We start from the raw sequence: 24919 nt of genomic DNA on the forward strand, positions 1-24919 counted from the left end.
GGTTCTTTTTTATATTTTAATGCTTGAATGTACTTGTTTTAACCTGTTCTTGTCACTTTTCAGAAAATATGACATCCCGAGTTTAAGGCATTGTTATCAGAATGCCAGAAGAAAGTTAAAGGTGTCCTAGTCCATGCCTTTGATTTTTCCTTTCTTTGGAAGATTAGTGTGCCATGAGCTCTAAGGAAAGAAGAATCATTTACAAGTGGGTTATATAAGTTAATAAGAGAAACGTGACTTGAAGGAGTCTATGCTGATAAATCAGAATACATAGTCAGAATTCAGAAAACACAGAAATAGAATGATTCAAAAAATTAGGAAAGTTCAATGCAAATTATAGAACATCTGAATTATTTTTAATTTGATAAGTATGTACCTTTAAAATGTAAATTGAATCTGTTTAGACATTTTAAAATATAGGGCTCCCACATAATGCAGGAGATATAAACCACTAGGTAACAGAATTTTATGTTTATTATTTAGAATGTCAGATTGTAATATAATATATAGCATGGGGATTCTTGGGGTATAGAAAGTCTGAACTCCTAAAATTGTTTTCAAATTTTTATGGGTAAGTGCATTTCTCTGGAATAAAGTTCCAATATTTTAGTCAGATCCTCAAATAGTTGCTTGTCCCCAAAAGTTAAAATTTACAGATCCAGTGAGTATTGCCTATGCCTCATTAGTGATCATCTTGGATATTCCTCCTTTAAAAATTATTTACATCTTGGGCCTCCCTGGTGGTGCAGGTGGTTGAGCACAGAGCTGTGAAGCTGTCTGCAACCTCTGCAGCACGGGTTCGATCCCGGCCAGCCAGCAAGGGTCCCACATGGTGCAGCAGACCTCTCCTGTTGTGCCCACTGCTCCCCTCAGCAGTGTATTTTGTCAGTCTGCCTGTTCTGCTCCCTGCTCTGTCTCTGGTGAATTCTCTCACCCTCCACACATCTGGCCTGTACCCCGGTTCTTGTATAAATAAATAAAACTTTAAAAAAAAAATTATGTACATCTTCCTGCCGAAAGACTGTGTTCTTTTGTTAAAGATAGAAACTTTATTCTTTTTGTCATGGCATCCAGAACCTTGCAACTTTGTTTATTGAAGGTCTGGTCATGGTAAAGAAAGCTACATGGAGCCATTGATAGGGTGGAGATAGAAACATCTTATTAATGTTTATATTCTCAACAGTCTTCTGACGAAATTATGTGCAGACACCTTTTATCAGTAACTGAGTAAACTGAGAGGCGACTTTTTTTTCACATTCCTTCTCCTTTTGTTCTTCCAAACTTAATGTTCTCTCTCCTCTTTCTCTTACACACACACACACACACACACACACACACACACGCTTGCTCACTCACTCACTGACTCTCTCTCCCTTGCTCCCTCACTCAGACATATGCACACACTTTTACCCGTTTGCTGTTTCCAGTGTCATGGACTTTGTCATAGACCTGTTTTACTTTAAAAAGCTTGGGTTTGGTTCTTTCAGATAGCAATTGGGCAGGTTTATTTATTGTCCTTTATGAAATATGTACTGTCCTTTATGAAACAGAGCAATGAGCTGCATCATGTTCCTAAAATGGAGCTGGCTCACTTCACAGAATTTTTTTTTAATTTATAGAAACCTGGCACGTACCTTCCATGGCTTCTGCTGAAATTTGGACTATAAGTATTCTTATGTGTTTGCTTTGGCATCTTTAGATTTTAAAAAGCCAACAAAAACCTCTACTGTATGTGTGCACCTACACAATCTCTCCAGCCCTTTTAGCCTCCACTCTCTGAAGATATCTAACTCCCTGTTTTTGGTGTTCGGATATTATTTAGACTAGAAATGTAATACCATTTGGACATGTATGCTACTTAACTTTGTCAAAGAAAATTGAAATTTGAGTATGTTTTATAAAAGGCCAAACAGGAATAAGCATCACCAGCTGTTAAGAGGGATTATGTTAACTCTTTGGAAGGAAAATATGCTCCTTTTGGTCACATGTATCCACATGGTAGTTTTTTTATTAATAAACTTTTTTAGAGCAGTTTTAGGTTCATAGCAAAACTGAACAGAAGGTACAGAGCATTCCCACAGACTCCCTTTCCCTCTCGCCCCGACCACCACCACCTTCCTTATTATCGACATCCCATACCACGTTAGTATACATTTATTGCAATTTGTGACCCTACATTAATACATCATTATCACCCAAAGTTTACAGTTTGTATTAGTGCTCTTTCTTGGTGTTGTATGTTGTCTGGGTTTGCACCAATTTGTGATCATGTCTTCTATCGTCGTATCATACGTAATATTTTCACTGTGTTAAAACTAAAATCCTCTGCGCTCTGCCTGTTGATCCCTTCCTCCCTGTTTAGTCCCTAACAACCACTGATCTTTTTACTATTCCCATCCTTTAACCTTTTCCAGAATGTTATATAGTTGGAATCATATAATACATAGCCTTTTTCAGATTAGCTTTTTAAAGTTAGTAATGTGCATTTAAGTTTCTTTCCTTGTCTTCATGACTTAGTAGTTCTTTAGTGCTGAATAATACTCCAGTATCTGGATATGCTACAGTTTATACATTCACCTACTTAAAAGATATCTGATTGCTTCCATGTTTTGGCATTAAAGCTGCTGTAAGCATCCAAGTTCAGGATTTTGTGTGGATATAAGTTTTTAATTTACTTGCATAAATATAAGGGGACACAATTGTTGGATCATATGGTTGGAATATGTTTATTTCCTAAGAAACCGCCAAACTGACTTCCATGTGACTGCATCATTTTGCATTCCCTTTAGTAATGAGAGTTCCTGTTGACACCATTTGGTGTTGTCATTGTTCTGGATATTGAACATTCTAATAGATGTGTAGTTGTGCTTTGTTTTAATTTGTAATTCCTAATGATGTATGGTGTTGAGCATCTTTCATATGCTTACCTGCCATTTGTATGTCTTTCGTGAGGTACATGTTGAGATCTTTTGCCTGCTTTTTAATTGCCTAGCTTGTTTTCTTATTGCTGAGTTTTGGGAGTTCTTTGTTATATTTTAGATAACAGTCCTTCTACAGATGTGTCTTTTGCAAATAATTTTTTCACAATCTGACTTTTTTCTCTTTCTCTTGACATTGTTTTTTTCAGAGCAGAGGTTTTAATTGTAATGAAAGTCAGGGTAATCAGTTACTTCTTTCATTTGTCATACCTTTGGTGCTACCTGAGTCATCTGAGCTTCCTTATTTAATATCTTGTAACTCAATCCCTATGGCATTAAAACCAAAAATAACAATTGGGATTACCTCAAATTAAAGAGCTTTTATATAGTGAAAGAAAATACGAGGTATTTTCATACACACCCTATTGAATGGCAGAAAATAGGCACACAATAATAACTAATAAGGTACTACTATCCAAGGTACGTAAGAAACTCATATAATTCAATAATTGAAAAACAAATAAGCCAATAATAAATGAGCTAGAGATATGAACAGACAGTTCACCAAAGTAGATAATCAGAAGGCCAAAGGAGCATATAAAAAAAAATTCATCATCATTCCTAATAGAGAGATGCCGATTAAAACTACAATGAGAGGGCTTCCCTGGTGGTGCAAGAGTTTAAGCACCACACTATGAAGCAATTCACAGCCTCTGCAGCACGAGTTCGATCCTTGGCCGGCCAGGGAGAAACCCACATGGTGCAGCAGACCTCTCCTGTCCCGCCTGCTGCTCCCCTCAGCAGTGTATTTCAGTCAGTCTGCCTGTTCTGTCCCCCACTCTGTCTCTGGTGAGTCCTCTCACCGCCTCTACCCTGCACCTTTGGCCTGTACCCCAGCTCTTGTATGCATAAATAAATAAATCTTTAAAAAAAAAAGCAACTACAATGAGATACCACCTCACACCCATGAGAATGACACATATTAAAACCAAAAAAAAAAAACCAAGAAGTGTTGGAGAGGATATGGAGAAAAAGAACCTTATTACACTGTTAGTGGGAGTGTGAACTGATGCAATCTGGAAAGCATTCTGGAATTACCTTAAAAAATGAAAAATGGAAATACTAACCTGGCAATCCTAATCTTAGGCATATATCCATAGAAAATGAAAGCATCAACAAAAAACTCCATATTCTCCACAATATTCATAACACCATTCTTTACTATAGCTAGGGCATGGAAGCAGCCTAAATGCTATTGACGTACTATTGGATCAAGAAGGTGAAGTATGTAAAAGGTATTAGACACTCATAGATATGATGAAATGCAGCTATTTTAAAAAAAAATGAAGGGAATTTAAGAGAATTATGTGCTGCAAACTAAGTCAAAACAATAACAGATGCTGCACATTTACATTGCAGTTTGATACCAAAACACTTTCAAAAATTAGTAGACATTAGTAAATATCCTAAGTTTCTCTAAGGTAAAGAGGGAGAATGAAAGGAAGGAAAGGGGAACACAGTGACAGTGGTGGGTTGATCTAAGTTAAAAAAAAAAAGTCCTAAAAAAGTACAATAGCATTAAACATTACTGCCTCACAGTGAGATACCTAATGCTGTTATTCAAGCAAAATGTTATAATACTCGATGAATTTGATAAAGTATCCTCCTTGTTAAATCACATGTGCATAGAAATAAATGCATCTGGATTTTCTCCTATGTTATCTTCTAGGAGTTTTATAGTACTGACTTATATCTGATCCATTTTGAGTTAATTTTTGTGAGGGGGTATAAGGTATGACTCTATATTCATTTCCTTTTTTTTTTTTTAAGATTTATTTATTTTATTTATACGAGCACTGGGTACAGTCAGAAGCGTGGGAGGGTGAGAGAATTCACCAGAGCCAGAGCAGGGAACAGAACAGGCAGACTGATGAAATACACTGCTGAGGGGAGCAGCGGGCGCAGCAGGAGAGGTCTGTGAGCCATGTGGGACCCTCACTGGCGGCCAGGGATCAAACCAGCACTGCAGAGGCTGCAGGCAGCTTCGCAGCCCAGCGCTCAATTGCTGCGCCACCAGGGGGCCCTATATTCATTTTCTTGCATTTGAGAATGTCCACTGTTCCAACAATTAATGTTGAAAAGACTCTCTTTGATATATTACCTTTGTGCCTTTGTCAAAGGTCAGTGAATTATATTTATGTGGATGTATTTCTGGACTCTGTTCTATTGATTGATTTTTCTATTCTTTTTCCAGTATCACCTGTCTTTGATTAATGTAGCTTTATAATAAATCTTTAAAACAAGTAGTGTCATATATTTGAACACATCAGCTTTTAAATATTGAGTTAACCTTTCTGAATCTTTTGCCTCTACATATAAATTTTAGAATCAGTTTGTCCATACCCACAAAAATGGAATTTGATTTTGATTTTGTTGACTCTAGATTAAATTGGCAAGAACTGAGATTTTGACAATATTGTCTTCCTGTCCCTGAACATAGAATATCTTTCCATTTATTTAGTTGTTCTTCGACTTTGTAGTTTTTCTCATATAGGTCTTCTAAATATTTCCTTATTTAATACCTAAGTGTTGTTTTTTCTATTAATGTATCAATAAATGGTAATGTGTTTTTAATTTGAAATTTCTACATGTTTATATAAAAGCAGTTGACTTTTTCTGTTAGCCTTGTAACTTGCAATTTTGCTGTAATTTCTTACTAGTTCCAGAATTTTGGTAGATACAGACAATCATGTTATCTGCAACAGAGAGTTATATTTCTTCCTTCCCAATCCATATTGAGAATACCTTTCATTTTTGTCTCATTGCATTAGCTAGGACTTTCAATACTATGTTGAAAATAAAAAACAGTTGATTTTTACATATGCCTGACATTAAGGCATTCAAAAGAAAAAATGGATTTTAATGCTTTTTGAAATAAAAACCTAAGAACCTCAAGTTTAAAATAAATGTAGGTCAAACCTAGATTTAAGTTCTTTTGTACCTGGAAGGTAATAGGACTTTGAACTCATCATAATTGTACATAGACCTGTTGGTTTCTTTCTTTTTTCCATCACATATTTTTTTCTAACATGTACTGGTCATTTTTTGTATCTTTTTTCTCTTTTCTTTTTATTTGATTGGCTTTTGAATGCAAATATGTAAGACTGTCCCACATTTCTCTATCCTATACTGTTTGCCACAGTACCTAGCAGCCGCGTATGGTTATTCAGTACTTGAAAACTAGGATAGTGTGAATTGAGATGTACTTTAAGAGTAAAGTACACACTGCATTCTGAAAACTTGTTTGAAAAGAAGAATATAAGGTAGTCCATTAATTTTAAGTTAATTATATATTGAAAATATAATGTTTTGTATATATTGTCATGTATCTTCTCAGTTCATTGAAATTCTTCAGTGGGGAAGAGAGGTGAGAGTAACTCACAGATACGTTTTTTGTGAGGCAATGGGAATATTATTACCACAATCCTTCCTGACCTCTTGTGTGTCCTAAATAGATCTTACAGAGAGCATAAGGAAGCATTGAGCTTCTGGTTGTTCCTGGCTTTGAGCTTTCTGCCTCATGGCTAGAGAAGTTACAGTGTAAACCAATATTACTTCCTTTTCCTTAACTTTATCACTATTCAATTCCATTATATTTAGATTATGGTAATAGTATTAGATTTGACTTAAACATACTCAAATGTATAATAGGGCCAGGCAAGTAACAAATGAATGAATCCAACCTATGTTAGATAACTTGGAGTGATCTTTGTATCTTGTGTAGCAGGTAAATGTCCTCTCTGAAGGGTAACCCTTATTCCTAGTCAGCTGATTATTGTCTTAGGGAACTATATCTTGCTAGATCTTTCCGGTTTTTCAAAAGAGCCCAAAATCAGAATTTTTAAGAACATTATATCTTACCAATTTTTAAATACTGACAATACAGTACAATATTGATGCAGGTCAAACCAAACATAGCTATGGTCTGAATGGTGCTACTTTGTAACTTTGGATCTAGTGGATGCTTCTTGGAAATAATGAGTTTAAGATACTTTAGATTACCTAATAAAAGTATATCAGTGATTAATGGTTGGTTGGTGTTTTTTAAAATTGCCCATCTTTTAGAGATTATAAATCTCAAAAGATAATTGTGACTAATGTTAATGGAGTTTTTTTGTATTTAGTTTTTGAGTATGTATTCCTAGTATACCTTTTTTTTCCCATAGGAACGTATTTCTACTCTTTATTACTTTTCTGTTACTCATTGTAATGTGAATTTAGTTTTCTGATCATTTAGGAGAAGTCTCATGTCAGATTGCTTTTCTCACCTCTCAGAGCTTACTTACTGCTCTGTGTGTGTTCAGAAATATGGTGGGTTGCTTTCTTTTTTGAAATTTCCTGACTCTAGTCCCCTCCCTCACTTTTACTTGGACCTACTTTTTCTTTGTTTCTACTGTCTCTCTCTGGCCAAAGCTTGATTCCATTTCAGCAATTTCTCCTTCACATGGGCTCTGTCCTGGAATGTAGTCTTGGAGTGACTGTAGAGCTCACCGAGGATAAATTTCTCCCGCCCCAGGAGTGGGCTAATGGTAGACTTCCTTTGCATTCACCAAATACTAATTGGGCTAAACCTATCACAGTTGCAGTCATTTCCTCAAATTGACCCACAGCATTTTCCTGTGACTATCTAATGGCTTCTGGGAGTCTCCTGCTTTTTATAGTTCTACATGCTCTGTGACTTCCCTTCACTTTTTCCATACTCATACTGATAAATATACTGATTTTTGAGCCTGCTGATGATTTGTTGGAGGGTAAAGAAAATGTCAGGCTTTTCTGCCCTCCCGCCATCAGGATAGATGATGGATCCTTGCGGTCCTGAATGCATGCCTGATGGCGAGCACCTGGAGTAGGGTGTGGGGCATAGATAGATGGGATTCACCTGGGCTGAGACTGGGCTTTTAAGGGCGGCGTCACAGGGACGCCAGCAGAAGCCGAAGAGAAGCGAAGAGAGAAGCAAAGAAGCAGAAGCAGAGAACGCCAGAGAGCCCAGATAAAATGAAGACTTGCTGGGGGCTGGGAGGACTGCCAGCCTCCCGGCCCCCCAGCCCCCTTACCTGCTGTGTACCGGGTAAATTCCAATAAAAAGATCTGCAAAAAGCCACTAAGGATTCTGACTCCTTTACCCAGTCTGCTGGATCAGAAAACCTGCTCAGTGACTATTCCTGCCTTTACATTTGTGAAGAACACTTTCACACATAAATTATGTTTTGTTTCTCATGGCTTTTGACTTTGTTATCTAGTTGCTTCATCTGCTTTATTGTGGGGAATCAGAAAGATGCAAAACTGCTGCAGATGCTGCTGTCCTTCTAGAAAATCCAGATGCACTAAATTTATTAACTAAAGTATGAGATGGTAGCAAGAAGTCAGATGATTGTGTTGAATAAGGTTACAAGTTATACTAAAGAATAGTAGTAACAGGGGCCTCCCCTGGTGGCGCAGCGGCAGCCTCTGCAGCGCCAGCTCGTTCCCCGGCCGCCGGCGAGGGTCCCACAAAAAAAAAAATAGTAGTAATAGTTTTACTATAAAATCTGGGGAATGGCTAAGTAATATTCACCAGAAAAACTCATGGAAAACTTGAAAAGAAAAAAACTAAACTTAGCTCATTGTAACGGATGGAAGGACACTGTGCAGGTTTTCTATGATCCTATGCAAGACGGGGTAAAGAAGGAGAGAGTCCTGGAGCTCTCAGTGGCTTTTGCAGGCTTTTATTAGGATTTACCAGGCACACAGCAGGCTGGGAGGCTGTCAAGTCTTCACTCTTTCTGGGCATTCTGACGTTCTCTCTGCTTCTCTCGTGGTTCTCCTTTCTCCATTCGTTCTGCTTCTGCTCCTCTGCTTCTGCTGGCGTCCCCATGATGCCACCCCTAAAAGACCAATCTTAGCCCAGGTGAATCCCATCTACCTATGCCCACACCCTACTCCAGGTGCCCGCCATCAGGCATGCATTCTGGACCGCAGGGTTCTGTCATCTATCCTAATGGCAGGAGGGCAGAAAAGCCTGACATTTTTTACCTTACCCTACACTCATAATGTTAAAGCTGTTTTATTTCTGGCAGGTATAAATTTCACTTCCAACTATTATACAACTTATGTCAGCTAGAATAGGTTGTTTGTCTCTCTATTCTGAATGTGATACCCAAGTCAGGTCTTGTAAATGATTGAAGGATTATATGAGTTACCATTACCTGTTCAGATTTGGTTTTCCCCGGGACATATGCTGAATATTGCTTGTCTTTTATAAGTTTGAAATGAATTCAGAAGAGCTCCGCAGAATTACCAATATTTACTAAGGGACAGTTTGCTTAATTTCATTCACAGAAAAGCAAGCAATTTTGAAATACAATAATCTGCTTCAAATTCTTGATTCAAAAAACTATTCTCTCATTAAATTTAAAGAATAATATGCATGAACACTATTTTAGGTGGATTTGTAATACTACAATGAGCCTGGATTTTGGTCCTTAACCTCTAGTATAAATGTGTTATCTACCACACAGAATTTCAACCATGTTGTTCAGTTGTATTTGTAAAGATTCTTAAAATAAGAAAGTGTACACTACTTGTAAGTGTAGACATTATATTCTATGACACAAATATATGTACTTGTTTTTTCTCAATTTCTCTTTTAAGGTCTCAGCCAATTTCTTCTCCAGTCATTCTCCAGTTTGGTCATGCAGAGACCCTTCTTCCACTACTTTCTCTCATGGCTACTTCAAAGACAAGGAGCCCCTAACAGCTTACAATTACAAGGAACAAATGCATCGAAAGTTCCGAAGTGGTCATATTGTGCCCTATGCCTCCAACCTAATATTTGTTCTTTATCATTGTAAAAATGCTAAGAATCCTAAAGAAGAATTCCAAGTTCAGATGTTACTGAATGAAAAAGTATTACCATTGGCTCACTCACAAGAAACTGTTTCTTTATACGAAGATCTGAAGACCCACTACAAGGACATCCTTCAGAGTTGTCACTCGAGTGAAGAATGTCGATTACCAAAGGTGAACAATACATCTGATGAGCTATAAGTAACTGGAAAACATTTTTAATTTATCAGGAATCTATGGGGGATTTATTACATGCGTGAAATAAGTGGATAAGAGAGCTTTCATATTTCTTGGGTATTTCTCTTTTCACAGAAAAATGTTGACTTTTATTTTGGGTCTGGACGTGGACATGTAAGAAATGATTCTTTTTTGGAGCAGCACTCTCAACCATTCACAGAAATTGGTGGCACTGCAAATGTTTACAGAAATTAAATTCTTCTAATTTATATAAGAAATCTCACACGAGACAAAGAATATGATTTTATTATGATACTGGAAAGTGCTGGAGTCACAAACATGGACAATTCACAGCTTGATTGAACTGAGTCTTAGAACTTTGCCAGTTGTGCTGCAGTACTATTTCTTTCCTCAGGTAGTGCACGCCTCGTATGGTTTTTTTCTTAATCAGAAATACTGTGATACGCTACGAAAGTATCACTTTGGAAGAAAGCGAATACCTCTCCAGTTGAGTATTTGAATCAATGTTTAAAAACAAAGACTGATTTTAAAGGACTCCATCACTGAACAGAAAGTATAATAAAATAAATATTTTTACTAATGGTATTTATAAATTATTTGAATGCTTTTTGAAAATTCCTTTAAACTTCCTGCTAAGTCTTACAAGGCCATTCTTTATTACCATACTTGTTTTACATATGTAACAGTGGAAGGACAAAGAAGGCAAGAAGTCAGGTGGATTTAAAGTTGCTTAAATCCATTACTTAGCCATTTTTCCATTGTCACTTTGCTTCATTCTTTTATATTTTGTTATTATGTGAAATGTATCTTTGGTGGTTTAATTTCTTTCTCCTTTTTTTTTTGAAATAAAGACTTAATCCTGTGTGGCTTAATTTTACGTGTATTAACTCATTTCATGATGCCATAAAAGTGTTTGCTATAATAAAATAGAATGCTTGTGACTTTATTATATGTCTGTGTTCTCCATATCAATGTAGATCAGTAAGTGATCATTAAAGCCTGAAATTTCAAGCAGCTCTGACTAAATTGGATGATATAAGATACTTCTAATATAAATTTTCCTCAAATTTTTATTTCTTGAGAAGAAAAGGAAATTTGCTTTATTAAAAGCCAAAAAGTTAACTATACTGAAATTATAAAAGAAGATGTATAGATCATCAATCTATTGATCATTGATCTTAAATAATTATATGCATAAAATATATGATTAGCTAGTAAATACTGTTGATCTGTTGGTACATTTTTTTCCTGCAAAGTTCTGGTATTCTCTTTTTCTAGTTGTAAATTTGTTTTACAGATTTGTTAGTTTGAGAATGATATAATGAACAATCATGTACCTCATCCTGTTTTATCAAAATAAATTTACATTTGCTTTAGATCCAAATAGGAACAATTACAGACTTCTGGACTATGAGGTATGCCTACCTGATGTTACTGTCTTTATTCCTTGCCTGGAGGTAAGGATAAAAATCAGTATTCGCCATTCCATTGCATGCTTGACTCTGGAAACTTGTGTTTTGTGAGAATTTAAAAATTTTTCTATAAAGGACTTATACTGTGCACATCATTCTGAATGAGTGGTTTATTTTAACTTATGTGTTTTTTTTTTCAAGACTTTTCTTCATTCTGATTGTTACAAATTAATACTGTCAGCTCATCAATATCTGTTGAGTACTTATTAATGTCTAATCCCTAGTCTTAGTTTGTGGGCATAATAAGTTGAATGAATAAGTTATTAATCATTCAATGAAGTTACCTCTTTTTTTGGTATTTTACATAATTTTTTAAATTTTATTTTCTTACATCGTTTTTCATTTTTGTACAGTATTTGATTTCTCAGATGTAGTCCCCATAGTTTCCCACCACCGTAGCACCATGATCTATCACCATAGTCCCTTGAGCTCTTAACTCCCTGTTTGATATCTCTTCCTCCCCATCCCTTGCTGGATGCCTCAAATCTATGATCAGCTTGCAATTTTTGTCTTTTTCTTGACTTTTGTTCAGTTTATCTATATGCCACCTATAAGTGAAACCATCTGGTATTTATCTTTTCCTTCTGACTTATTTTGCTTAACAAGAGTTAATTCATTTAAGTGACCAAATACTTAAACGAAAATTCAATCAACAGTGGTTCTGACATTTTGGTCATTAATAACCTGTAGACATGAGCCATTTTTCTATTTAATCTACAGCTTGATGTATGTAAAGCATTGTACGTAGTTTTTTATGGTCGTTAATTTGAAGTTTCTGTTCAACATATTCACTTATGCTGTTTTAGCTATATAATCTGGATTAATTTTAACACTGAAAGCAAAATTCAACTTGTAAAGAAAAAAAAGAGCTTGAGTTTTGCTTTTTTCCAGGAATAATCAACTTTTATGATTACTTAAATCCTTTTGCAAACTACTAAGGCATGCCCTAAAATATTTGGGAGTTGTTTTTTTTTTTAATTTATTTATACAAGAACTGGGGTACAGTCAGAGGCGCGGGAGGGTGAGAGAATTCACCAGAGACAGCGGGGGAGCAGACAGGCAGATGGACAAAAGACAGTGCTGAGGGGAGCAGTGGGTGAGGCAGGAGAGGTCTGCTGCGCCATGTGAGTTTCTCCCTGGCCTGCCGGGAATCGAGCCCGCGGCTGCAGAGGCTGTGGACAGCTTCACAGCTCAACCCGCTGTGCCACCGGGGAGGCCCTATTTGGGAGTTTCATACGACCACGCCAGAGTATATAAGTGTAACTTCGGGGAATATATTTATCTGAGATGGTATTTCATGTAGTTCCTTAGTGATCTTACAGAATTTGGACTGACTTGCCAAACACAAGCTGAAAATATTTACATTTACATATAATTATATCTAGCTTTTCTCCTGCATTTCTTTTTTTTTTTTAATAGAGGCATGCTTTATTTATTTGTTTGCTGGTTTGTTTGTTTGTTTGTTTTTTTATACATGCACTGGGTACAGTCAGAAGTGCGGGAGGGAGGGTGAGAGAATTCACCAGAGCCAGAGGGAGCAGAGCAGGCAGAAGGACTGAAGTACACTGCTGAGGGAAGCAGCGGCAGGAGAGGTCTGCGCGCCATGTGGGACCCTCCTCCGGTGGCCAGGGAGCAGCCGGGGATCGAACCGGCGCCGCAGAGGCCGCGCGCAGTTTCGCAACCCAGCGCTCAACCGCTGCGCCACCGGGGAGGCCCTCTCCTGCATTTCTTAAAAAAAAAAAAACATCTTTTTTTCCATCAGTTTTCTGATGGAAACTACAAGGCTACTCAGTCTACTCATAAGCACCTTTTTTATTGGTTTGTGTGTAATAGTCTTTTTTGAGACAATTCTGCTTCAAGAAAAAGGATGGGAACATTATTAATATTAATTTATATGAAAAAAAAATTTGAACATTCCCAGACCTAAAATGTAAATACTAAATCATACCAAATAGCAATGTTTTACCTTGGATTGCAGGAAAATAAAGTTGGGATGAAAATGTATAGATTTTCTTTGCTTTTTTCATTTGAGTGCATCCTACCAACTTTAGTTCTGATTGCCTTCTTGAATGAACATTAACAAGAAGGGTACTTTTGAAAATGTTTTCAACAAATCCAGGTTTGAGGTAAATTATAAAAGTATTTACTGGTAAAAATATTCTTTGCATACCATGAGAAAGGTCTGTTTGGTTGATAAGAACACTAACACTGATTTTGCTCGAGGTATAATTGTTCTTCTTTGAGAGCTTATTAGCTTCATTTTCTTACTTTTTTCTTTCCCTTGCCTTGCCTTGGTGATTTAGTGCTTTTTTTTCTGTCTGCGTTGTTGCTTCCTGAAACTTTCCGTCACTCTTTGCAATTAAGATGAAAATTGTTCTAACTGAACTATTTTAGATAATTATACTTTTGCTGTCTCCTTAATCCACCAAACGCTATCATGGTAGGAAAAAACAATTACATTTCACAACTTTTCTTGCTACTTCCATTCTAGGTGACTTCCGTACTAGGTGAGTCCTCTGAGGAGAGATTGAGGTCCTTGGGGCAGAAGATTGAAGAAATGAGATAGAAATAATCCTTTTCCTTTTCTCTCCTGAATCATAAACAGTACACAAAACTCTGTAGATAAACAATCGGAACTAAATGGGATTCTATATCCCATCTAGTCTGCTTTGAAATCTTTCAGGTTATTCTAGTATGGGAAATAGAGTAGAGTGTCCAACACTAGGACACTTTGAAGCTGGGGCTGCTGCTACTTTATGCCTCAGTTTTCTTCCTGACCTATTTAATAACGATTTTGTTCCCAGTAGTGGAGCTGTGTCCTGAATGGATCTTCAGCTGGTAAAATTCAAGAGTTCATAGGGTCTCTCTGCTCAAGTCCTTTCAGAGCATAGGGTAATTCCTTGCATAACAGCAATTTGGCTGTTGCTGTCTATCCTCTACACTTTTATTGAAGACTTAGAGGTGACTTGGTGTTCTGCAACCATCCCAGGCTCGGTAGGTTCATCATCGGTTCAGGCAGCTTAAAAGAGAAGTTTGAAGCCGTTGGCATCATCTCCACAGGTTAGGAGAAACAAGCCAGCAGAAAGAGAGCAACTTGGGACCGCCCCCCCGCAAATCTCTGTGCAATTTCCTCTGTAACTGGTCTCCACTGCTCTCTGCCGCACGGTCCTCTGCCACATTGCTCTTATACGCTCAGCCTTCAGGCTCAGGTGTACCCACTTACGCATGCCCACACCATGCTCCAGGTGTCCACCATCAGGCAAGTGTACCCAGGGCCCATGCTCCCAAGTGCCTCCCATTCAAGGCCACAGGTGATAGCCACAGAGGCCAATGGTGCAAAAGCCTGATCTTCTTCATTTACTCTACACTTGGGTACCCCCATTCTTCTTCATCATTTTACCCATTAGCTTCCCTCTACATTCCACAAAGATGACCCTTGTATGATATGGGTACCTATCAGTGGTTTGTCTCCAGCTCTGAGTTTTAGGAATTCTTGGAGGTATTTCATCAACTTTTGTTATGAAAGTTGCTGTGAGTTTGTGGTTTTGTAGTTTTAGTTGCTTTGTTTTTATGGGACGTGACGAGTTGGGAAAGTTAAAAAATCGTGTCATCACTGTTATCTCAGATTTGCCTTTCTAAATCTTTAGCAGATTATCACTATTCATATATCTTCTTTGATAAAGTGCCTCTTCAAAATTTTTGCCCATTTTAAAAGTGGATTGTTTGTCTCTATTGAAATGTATAGGGTTCTTTATAATTCTATATGCAAATCCTTCATCAGGTACATGTTTTGTATTTTTTTTCCAATCAGTGATTTCCTTTGATCAACATTATGTTAAAGAGATTTATTCAATGTTTTTCATGAGTTATATACTCACTGTTGGATTATATTCCATTATATGAATATTCCATAATTCATCTATCCATTTATCTCTTGATGGATATTAGGGTAGGTGAAAGTTTGGGCTAGTATAATAGTACTATTATTGACATTCTTGTGTCTTTTGGTAATCATGTGCATTTATGAATCTATGTAGACAATTCCATCTATAGAGGATTACTAGATTATAGGATATTCATAGATTCAGCTTTGGTAATTATTGATAAACAGTTTTCCAAAGAAGTGCCAATTTACACTCCCAATAGTATGCGCAGATACTATTTGGGCAACATTCTATCAACATTTAGTGTTATCCATATTTTTCATTTTAACCACTTTTGTGGTGTGACAAGTTATCTCATTGTTTTTTAATTTTCATTTCTTTATTTGTTAATAAAATTGAACACCTTTTTAGAAGGCTACATGACTTCTTTTTGAAGTGCCTGTTCAAATCTGCATATTTTCTGTTGGATTGTCTACTTTTTCTTATACTGATTTGTAGGATCTGGTAGCTTTTAGATTTTGTCTTTTTTCTTCAAAATATAAGTGTGAAATTGTCTTTTTTAGTATGAAAAGGTAGAGCTGAAAGCTCATATCTTTTTCTAGTTCAAGAAACATGTGGATTTTTCTTTCTTTCAATATTCCTTTTCTGCTATTTCTCTCACTCTCCTCCTCTGAAACTCCTGTTAGATGCTTTCAATCTGTTGACCTTTAAATTGATAATTCTAATCTCTTCACTGCTTTTCTTTTTTAAACCTCTTTTCTCGATGCTGAGTATTTGTTTTTTGTTGTTTATTTTTTAATTATTGTCCTGTCTGACATTGATCCAATCCAGTGAAGTGTTTTTTTCCTTTTTAAAGATTTTATTACTATTTCCATACTTCTAATTTGTTCTTTATCATATCTATTTTATTTCTTGTTTTTTATCTTATTTTTTTTGTTTTTTTTTTTAATTTTTTTAAAGATTTGTTTGTTTGTGTTTGTTTATTTATGCAAGCACTAGGTACAGTCAGAAGCGCGGGAGGGTGAGAGAATTCACCAGAGCCAGAGCGGGGAGCAGAGCAGGCAGAAGGACCGAAGTACACTGCTGAGGGGAGCAGCGGGCGGCAGGAGAGGTCTGCGCGCCATGTGGGACCCTCCTCTGGTGGCCGGGGAGCAGCCGGGGATCGAACCAGCGCTGCAGTGGCTGCGGGCATCTTCGCAACCCAGCGCTCAACCGCTGCACCACCGGGGAGGCCCTTTATCTTATTTTTTTAAATGAAAGATGATCTTCAGCTTGTCTCTGACCATTGTAAATATTTTAAAGTCTTCATCAGAGACTTTAAAGCTCCATTAGAGACTGTTAGTTCCATAAAACTAATTTTAATTTATCCTGAATGAATTCATGTTCTCATGACTGATTTTATTGTTGTTTTTCTAAGCATTGGATTCTTTTGGGTTACAGTATCTTTAGCATACTTGTTAAACATAGAAATTGTGTTTATTAATGTTACCTTTTTCTCCTTTTCCTCTTTTGCTTCTTCATTCTTTTTCTTCTCACCTCAGTCTGTATAATGGCTTGGCAGTTGCTATAATCCAAATGCCCAGTTCAAAACCATGTCTCATAATGGCATTTAGGTGTCTCTTGTGTAGTCACCAACCCATTCCTATCCAGAAGCATTGCACTCCTGGTTTTCAAGGCTCATTACCCTCTGTTCCCTCACCTGCCAAGGCTTACCCACTGCTTCCTTTTAGGCCTTGTCTCCCAGAAGTGGGTTACAGCAGTTTTTCATACTTTGAAAACCCAGACCCTAGTTTCAAGCAGTAAATCATTATTTTTCCATCTCACATGAAACATTTTTAGTTCTCATTAAATTTTTGTCATTATAGGTACAGCCACCACTGCCTGTTTCCTGGCTCATAAAGTCATTATTAGCAACTCTCACATTGCTCCATGTTACACTTCTGTTTCTAATTCATGGAATATGTAGCCTACTTTTCAGTCCTTTCAGCATCTTTGGAATTTTTTTTTTTATCTTTATGTTTTACTTATTACTATTTGAGCTGGCAGTATGTCCAAATGTAAGCAGACTTATCCAATCATCTTGACTGGAAATCCAATTGTACATTTTTAATATTTGTAGCTACTTCCAAATCTGGGGATAAGTAATGAATTCTTTGAACCCTAGTTCAGTAAAACAAGGCTATTATACCAAGGTCCTTAAAGTCTATTCTAATTCTAAATTTCTTAGTTTATGAATCTACAACTTATGATGCATGCATCATAAGTTTCTGCCATGTCTCCCAGCTATCCTCATTGCAAATAAAGCAAAGAATCAAGAAATCCAATGCATGGTTTGCCACATGCACCCTTCTTAATGTTCTGACAAGAAAGGGATTTCTTCAGTTTTTCTTTCAAGCAGAGCTGGCTCTTACTTACATCAGTTTCTGGTATTCCAAACTGAAGATTGAATAAGGTTTCAACAGCTGAACACCTCTGACGGAAAAATTGAATCTTACACAAATAGCAAAGGGCAGCAATTGAGAAAGAAGCTTTTATTTATTTTTTTCAATAGTCACTTTATTTTTTTTTTTTTTAATAAATTTTATTGTTATATTCCCCATACAATTGCAATCCCCCATTCTGACCCCAATCCCCCCCTCCCACCCCCGCCCCCCTAAAAGTGTCTCTGGTTCATAGTTTTTTTTGATTTTGATTTTCACTTTCTTATAGTTATTCATTTTCCTGGTCCCTTATTTAAGTTTTCTAGATTCCTGCTATGAGTGAGACCATCCGGTATTTTTCTTTTTCTTTTTGGCTTATTTCGCTGAGCATGATCCCTTCCAGCGCCATCCATGTTTCTGCAAATTGCATGTGTTTTATCTTTTTTGAATGCTGAGTAATATTCCATGGTATATATGTACCACATCTTCTTGATCCAGTCATCTATTTTTGGGCATTTGGGTTGTTTCCAAAGCTTAGCTATTGTAAACAGTGCTGCTATAAACATAGGGGTGCAGGTGTTCTTTGGAATTGATGTTTCTGTGTCCTTTGGGTAAATACCTAGGAGTGGAATTGCTGGATCATATGGAAGCTCTATGTTTAGTAGGTCCAGAAATCTCCATACAGCTTTCCACAGTGGTTGGACCAGTTTGCACTCCCACCAACAGTGCAGAAGAGTTCCTTTTTCTCCACACCCTCGCCAACATTTGTTGTTGCTAGTTTTTTTAATATGTGCCATTCTCACTGGTGTAAGATGGTATCTCATGGTAGTTTTGATTTGCATTTCCCTGATGACAAGTGATGTTGAACATTTTTTCATATGCCTGTTGGCCATTTGCATTTCCTCTTCAGAGAAGTTTCTTTTAAGCTCTTCTGCCCATTTTTTTGACTGGATTATTTTCTTTGTTGTTGTGAGTCTCATCAGCTCTTTGCTGATTTTTGTGATCAGTCCTTTATCATTAGTGTTGGGTGCAAAAATGTTCTCCCAGTTGGTGGGGTTTCTCTTTGTTTTTGTTATTGTCTCTTTTGCTGTGCAAAAGCTCTTTAATTTGATGTAGTCCCAGCTGTTTATCTTTGCCTTCACTATCACTGCTTTGGGTGATGTGTCTGTAAAGATGTCTTTGATGTGCAAATCACGTAGTGTTTCGCCTATATTTCCTTCTATATATTTATGGTTTCAGGTCTTATGTCTAGTTCTTTAATCCATTTTGAGCTGATTTTTGTGTATGGTGTGAGGTGGTGGTCAAGCTTCATTCTTTTGCATGTAGCGACCCAGTTTTCCCAGCACCATTTATTGAACAAACTTTCTTTGCTCCAATGCATATTCTTTGCTCCTTTGTCAAAGATTAGTTGACCATAAATCTGTGGGTTTATTTCTGGATTTTCTATTCGATTCCATTGGTCTGTATGTCTGTTCTTGTTCCAATACCATGCAGTTTTGATGATTATGGCTTTGTAGTATAGTTTGAAGTCTGGGAGTCTGATGCCTCCATTCCCTTCTTTTTTTTTCAGGAGAGCTTTGGCTATTCGGGTTTTTGGTGATTCCATATGAATTTCATCAATAATTGTTCTATTTCTTTGAAGAATGACATTGAAATTTTGATTGGAATAGCATTGAATCTGTATATTGCTTTTGGTAGGATGGCCATTTTAATAATGTTTATTCTTCCAATCCATGAGCAGGGATGTCTCTCCATTTCTTTGTGTCTTCTTCTATTTCTGAGAAAGAAGCTTTAAACATGGTTCTTATAGTCTCAGAAAACTGAGAGCAATGGTCAGTGCAAGCCACATCCCTGATGCAGAACTGGAAGAGATGGCCACTAGGGAATGACTCTTGGATCATAAAATAATTACATCAAGGAAGAAGAGCCTTGAAAAGAAGAAAAACTTGTTGCTTTTTATATACTAACTAAAAGAACTAAACAAGTGATTTTTAAAAACCCTGCCCAGAAACTTTCAGAAAACCGATATTTTTTTCACCCCAATTAAAGAAATCCAGGCTCCTGTTTTAACGTGCCAGCAGTTGTTTATCGAGTAACTTTAGATATCAGTCCATGGACACTAGGAAAGCTGTATTGTTTAACAACCAAACGGGACAAGAATGTGAGGCCGAAGTCCAGCCAAATGGTCTAGTGTGACCTCAGCAACTAATATGACTTCAGGAGGTGACTTACCTACTTTGTGTCTCACTTTTTATTGTCATCTGGTAAATGAAGAGATTTTTTGAGAGAGTATGTTACTGATAACAAGCAAGAAAGCACTTATGAGGTCTGGCATTTTGTTTTATCCTGTTTTGAATTTCATCCTTTGTATTTAACACAAAGAGTCCTGGTTCATTGCATTAGTTCAATTTCAAAACACCGAAATAAAAATAGAAGCATATTTGTTTATATTTTTATTTTATTTATTTTTTTCAAGGCGGGCCACATGGGGCCAGTTTATTGCAGTTAAATACCTCTCTCTCACTTTCTCTATTTTTTTGGTCCATTTTTCCATAAAGAAAATGAAAATACACCCCCCCCCCCCAAAGGGAACAGGGATCCAGAAACAAGAGGTGGGATGGACATGGCCTCCCTGCACAGGGCCAGACCCCGGGGACGGCCCCGCCAAAGGCTCCCCTTGTTCCGTGAGCACCCTGGCTCAGCACCTCTAGGGACCACAGATGCAGTGGATGAGGCAGGGCCTCGGTCCTCCTCCCTCGGGAGAGATCACTAGAAGTGCGGGGGCTTCGTGGGGACCGGGGAGGGAGACAGACAGACCACCGGGGAGGGAGGGTATCGTTTCCAAGTTGAGGAGGGTGGAGGGAGCTGATCCACAGAAATGCATTATTTCTCCCTTTTTTGTTAAAAATCTACCATAAAAAAACGCAGCTGGGGAGGAGCGTCTGTCCCTCTCTGTGCTAAGGGCTGGGGAAGGGGCGGCGGAGGCGAGGCCCCGCTGCGGGCCGGCGCTCTCGCCCACCATCTCCAGGTTGTGCTGCTGCAGCTGGGCGCGGAGCACCGCGTTCTCGTTCTTCAGCTCCTCGATCTGCCTCAGGAGCTCATTGTCCATCTGCAGCAGCTCGGCCTCCTTGAAGGTCTCCTGCACCCGCTGGTTCGTCTGGCGCAGCTCCCGGATGTAGTCGCGGGCCTTGGACAGGATCCCGCCTTTGCTCGCTCATGTCTTGCTATTGTCTGCACTACAATGTGGAATTGTTACAGGGCAGGGAGAGGGGCAGCCCAAACCCTGCAAAACTGCCTATATAAGGGTTCTGCCATCCGCCGCATGAACACAAAACATGAGACTTTAATGGAAGGAACTTTAATACAATTAGGAAACAATACAGGAAAGGCAAAGAATCTAGTTTCTAAATCAAGCACCCAAAGTTACCCATCCCCTCGTGGGTAAAAGTCCATCCATTAGGGATCCGCCCAGAACAAGTCCCCAAAGCCTGCCACAAGTCTAAAGCCTCTTCCAGTGGGGACCCACAGAAAAGGGTCAGAAACAACCAGACAAGCCCTGAAGGAAAAGAGCAAAATCAAAATCAAGATAAAAGCTGCAATGTCACCTCCCCACGGGTCTCACCCACATCTGTGTCACCCCGTCCACGACCAAAAGACAAGCACAGTTTCTTCACGTGTCTCTAGGCTCCATGTGCCTCCTCCAGGTCTCCTTCTGGCCCCATCCTGCTTCCTTCCTTCCTCAGTCTCCTCTAAACCTCTTCTCCCTGCTCAGCTTCACCCCCCTTTGGGTGGGCAGGGAACCTGGAACCTCCCCGTTTCCTGGGGACCACCCTGTTACAGAATGATTTTGAAAGCTGGACGATCCAGTTGTTGATCTTGTCCCTCCGCCTCTGCCCCACTTCATTGTGCTGAGCTCTCCTCTCATCCCGTGGCATCCTGGTTCCATCGATTTTCAGGAATAGGGGTGTGTCGGGGTGCGATCGTCCTCTGTGTTCCTGACTGAAGCACATCCTGGGGTGTCATCATCACATAGAACTCACCTCTGGCCTGCAAGCTCTGCTCTGTGGTCTGTACGGACACAGCCTGGTATCTCCCACACTAGATGCTGGGAAATAAGCAAATCGTGCCTCCCCACTGACAGCCTCAGCTGCCGGGCTGCTGCCATTGCTGAAGGGATTTTGGATTACAGCCAGTGGGAAGGGTGCTGTGGGACCTGGGGGCACAGAAGCAGCAGCGGGGCCAGGGCTCTCGGACGCGCCATCCACACTATTTTTAAACTGAAGCTTTTATTTATAAATTTGATACAAATTTTGATTTGATTTGTAAGGATTAGCTGGGATAGGTTAGTGGGAATTTAAAAGAAAAAAAAAAAACACCACAAAAAACCCCACCAAGCCCTACCATGAATTAGAAGACTATGCTGAGCACTCTCCACTGAGTTGTCAGCTCCATTTTGGTACCTATGTTGGCATAACCATCTCTGGATTAGCCCAGAAAGCAAGTGTCTGGCGGTGCCTCTTTTTATTGTTTCTTGAGTTTGACCTCAGACCAAGAAACTTGAGTGGATTATTTTTGTTCTTGGCTAATCCTATGCTAAAATCTTCCTATCTGTGACATAAGGCAAATCACTTTCCAAAGCAAGTACATGCAAGCTATCTACTTGAATCTTTTGTGAAAGCCATGTTTTCCCCAAGCCAGATAAAATGCTTATTTTCTGTTGGGGGCCAAATGACAGTCCAGTGAAAGAAATGTAAGACTCATAATGATCTGGAACTGAGGGAGAGAGACTAAGTCTTTTGTGCCTTAAGTTGAGATTTTAAGAGGCCTTGTGAAGGCAGTCCCCTCTTGGGTCTGCAGAACCAGGTTTTCTGACTGCAACTAGGGCAAAAGTGAAACCAGGGTAAACACTGGAAAACATCTCCCTCTTGATGCCCTCTGTTATTTGCAGAGTCATGAAGCTTAAACCTCTTCTATGACTCTCCTCTTCCCTTTCACACCCTGCCCTTAAGAGGGGTCTGGGAGACCATCAAAGGCAGTAACATAAAGGGGGCAAGTTTAAGGTGCATGGGTCAAGTACTTGAATCCTGTTTGTGGCTGTCACTAACTTCTTAACTGGCGTGGTTGGGATTTCAGCATCTGAAACAAGCACCTAACATATAATAGGGCTCAGTAAAATGTTGAATGAATTGAATGAGTTAAACTTCTGAGAAAAATGTATGGTGGTTGCTCTTGACTCTGTCTTTTGGCTTTTTCTCCCCTTTGAAGAGCTGATTCAGGAAGGAGTTCTGGGGCTATGCTTGCCTCCTGAGAAAGCCTGGACTAGCTGAGCTCTAGATGAGGAGCCTAAGCTCTCTTGCATATATTGCTTCTTTGCTGAATATGTTCTTCCTATACTTTCTTTTCCATAATATTACAGAAGTCAGATCTAGAGAAACCGGAGTATGGAATTTAGGAGGAAAGGGCTGCAGGAGTTCCTTTACCTGCCTCTAGCCATGTGAAAAAAAGTCTTCCACATGGGCCAGTGCATCTTACTGTGGTCTGCATGGGGGTCAGGCCAAAGTCTTATGGCATTTTCTTGGACTTGTCCTTTGTGTTTTTATTTTTGTTTTCATCAGCCTTCAATGGGTAGGGTACCAAAGGAAGAGAATGGGAAGGAAAGAGGCATTTGAAATTCAGACTTCCTGCCACCCTTCCCTTCGAAGGAAATTTCTGCTCCTTTTTTAATATAACTCACATTATTCATGGAAGTCTGGAGGAAGGCTATGGTCATAAGCTGAATCATTGTCCATTTGCATGTGCCAGCTTACTGTTCTGCTGATTCATGCTGACAGGCAAGAAAGGAGAATAAGAGTACTAACAGATTGTGTACTTACTAGATAAACCATTAACCTTCAACCCCACTGATCCTCACAGTAACCCACAAGGTATATACTGTTTCTATTTCCATTTTATAGATAAGGAAAATGAAACTCAGAAAGCCATAAGTACCTTGTCCAAGATGAGGAAGTGTTAGGTCTAGGAGAAAAATTCTAGCAGTCTGACTCCAAATCCAGTGCTCTTATCCATTATATATATCTTCCTCCTCCCCTACACAAACTGAGAAACTGCCAATAGTGTGTTTACACTAGCACAGCCTAGATAATATGCAAAAAGTGTTTGCTTCTGAGGGTAGGAGTTTCCTCTGCCTTCCAAATCACCACTCACAGCATGGCTGATGTTTGGGATTCCGCCATTCAACAGACTTCCTTTTGATACATCAAGTGACACATCAGATTACATCAGTCATTTCCTCAGCATGAAAAAATAAATTAGATATTTTCCTGAGTGGATTGTTTATGTTTTTGTGTAGCTGCCTAGGCAGAATTGCCATTTGAGCCAAATATTTATCTGTCTTAATAGAAATTATTTAAGCCAGAATTTCAGTTTGTCAGTCATTCCTAAAACATTTATTGGCTGGTGTAAATAGCAACCTTGATAGCATGTACATGTCAATTTGGAAAGGGAAAATTATTCTGATATGGAATACTTCAGCAAAAGAACTGAAGTACCTGAATGGGGTAGGATGACTCAAAACCAGAGGAGGTGGGTGGATTTCTGTACTCAGTAAAACAGTGTTGGCACTAATAATATCCAGGATGACCAGTAGGTCAGCCAAGGGACAAGAGTATTAATGTATTTCTTTTCAATCATGTAATTCGGTGTTCTTGGAAATCACTAGTGTCTGTCCATAATTAAGAAAAGATATCAGAATTATAATTCACTTTTATATGATTAAAAAAAGTCTCTGGAAAATATTCAACAAAATACTTAAAGGAAAAATAGCTTTGCGCCAAACATATCTATCTTTAGCATATAAAATGGTTTCAGTTCTCATACAAAATTAGCTTTTTATAATGACTGGTTTGAACTTTGCTGAGCTAGAAAGGTAAGTCTCAAGATTTCTTCACGTCTCCCTCCTTCCCCTCCAGATATTTGAGAATATTAACTAAAGCTGATTCATTCTCAAATGCTCCATTTAGGTAATTGTGTAATAACAGAAGTTACAATTATGTCAAAGGTCACAGAAAAATAGAGTCATAAAAATATGCATAATTGGTAGGACTGTTCCCAAGTTTAGTAGTAAAGGATTATGATTTCCTTGT

At 38.4% G+C, this 24919-nt stretch overlaps 1 protein-coding gene and 1 pseudogene across 1 annotated transcript in view; one reads left to right on the top strand and one right to left on the bottom strand.

Moving 5' to 3' along the window:
* The window catches only part of MINPP1 (multiple inositol-polyphosphate phosphatase 1), a 29326-nt gene extending 18393 nt beyond the window's left edge, over positions 1-10933 (top strand). The window contains 2 exon segments of the mRNA XM_037496280.2: positions 9609-9679; positions 9682-10933. Coding sequence (XP_037352177.1) covers positions 9609-9679; positions 9682-10004 — 394 coding nt within the window. The 3' untranslated portion in view covers positions 10005-10933.
* Positions 10934-20021: 9088 nt separating this feature from the next.
* LOC119234654 (upstream stimulatory factor 2-like) lies at positions 20022-23559 on the bottom strand (annotated as a pseudogene).
* Between the last annotated feature and the right edge of the window lie 1360 nt (positions 23560-24919).

This window comes from Talpa occidentalis, unplaced genomic scaffold (genome assembly GCF_014898055.3).
Source record: "Talpa occidentalis isolate TD23 unplaced genomic scaffold, MPIMG_talOcc4v2.1 talOcc4.8, whole genome shotgun sequence".
Classification (NCBI taxonomy): domain Eukaryota; kingdom Metazoa; phylum Chordata; class Mammalia; order Eulipotyphla; family Talpidae; genus Talpa; species Talpa occidentalis.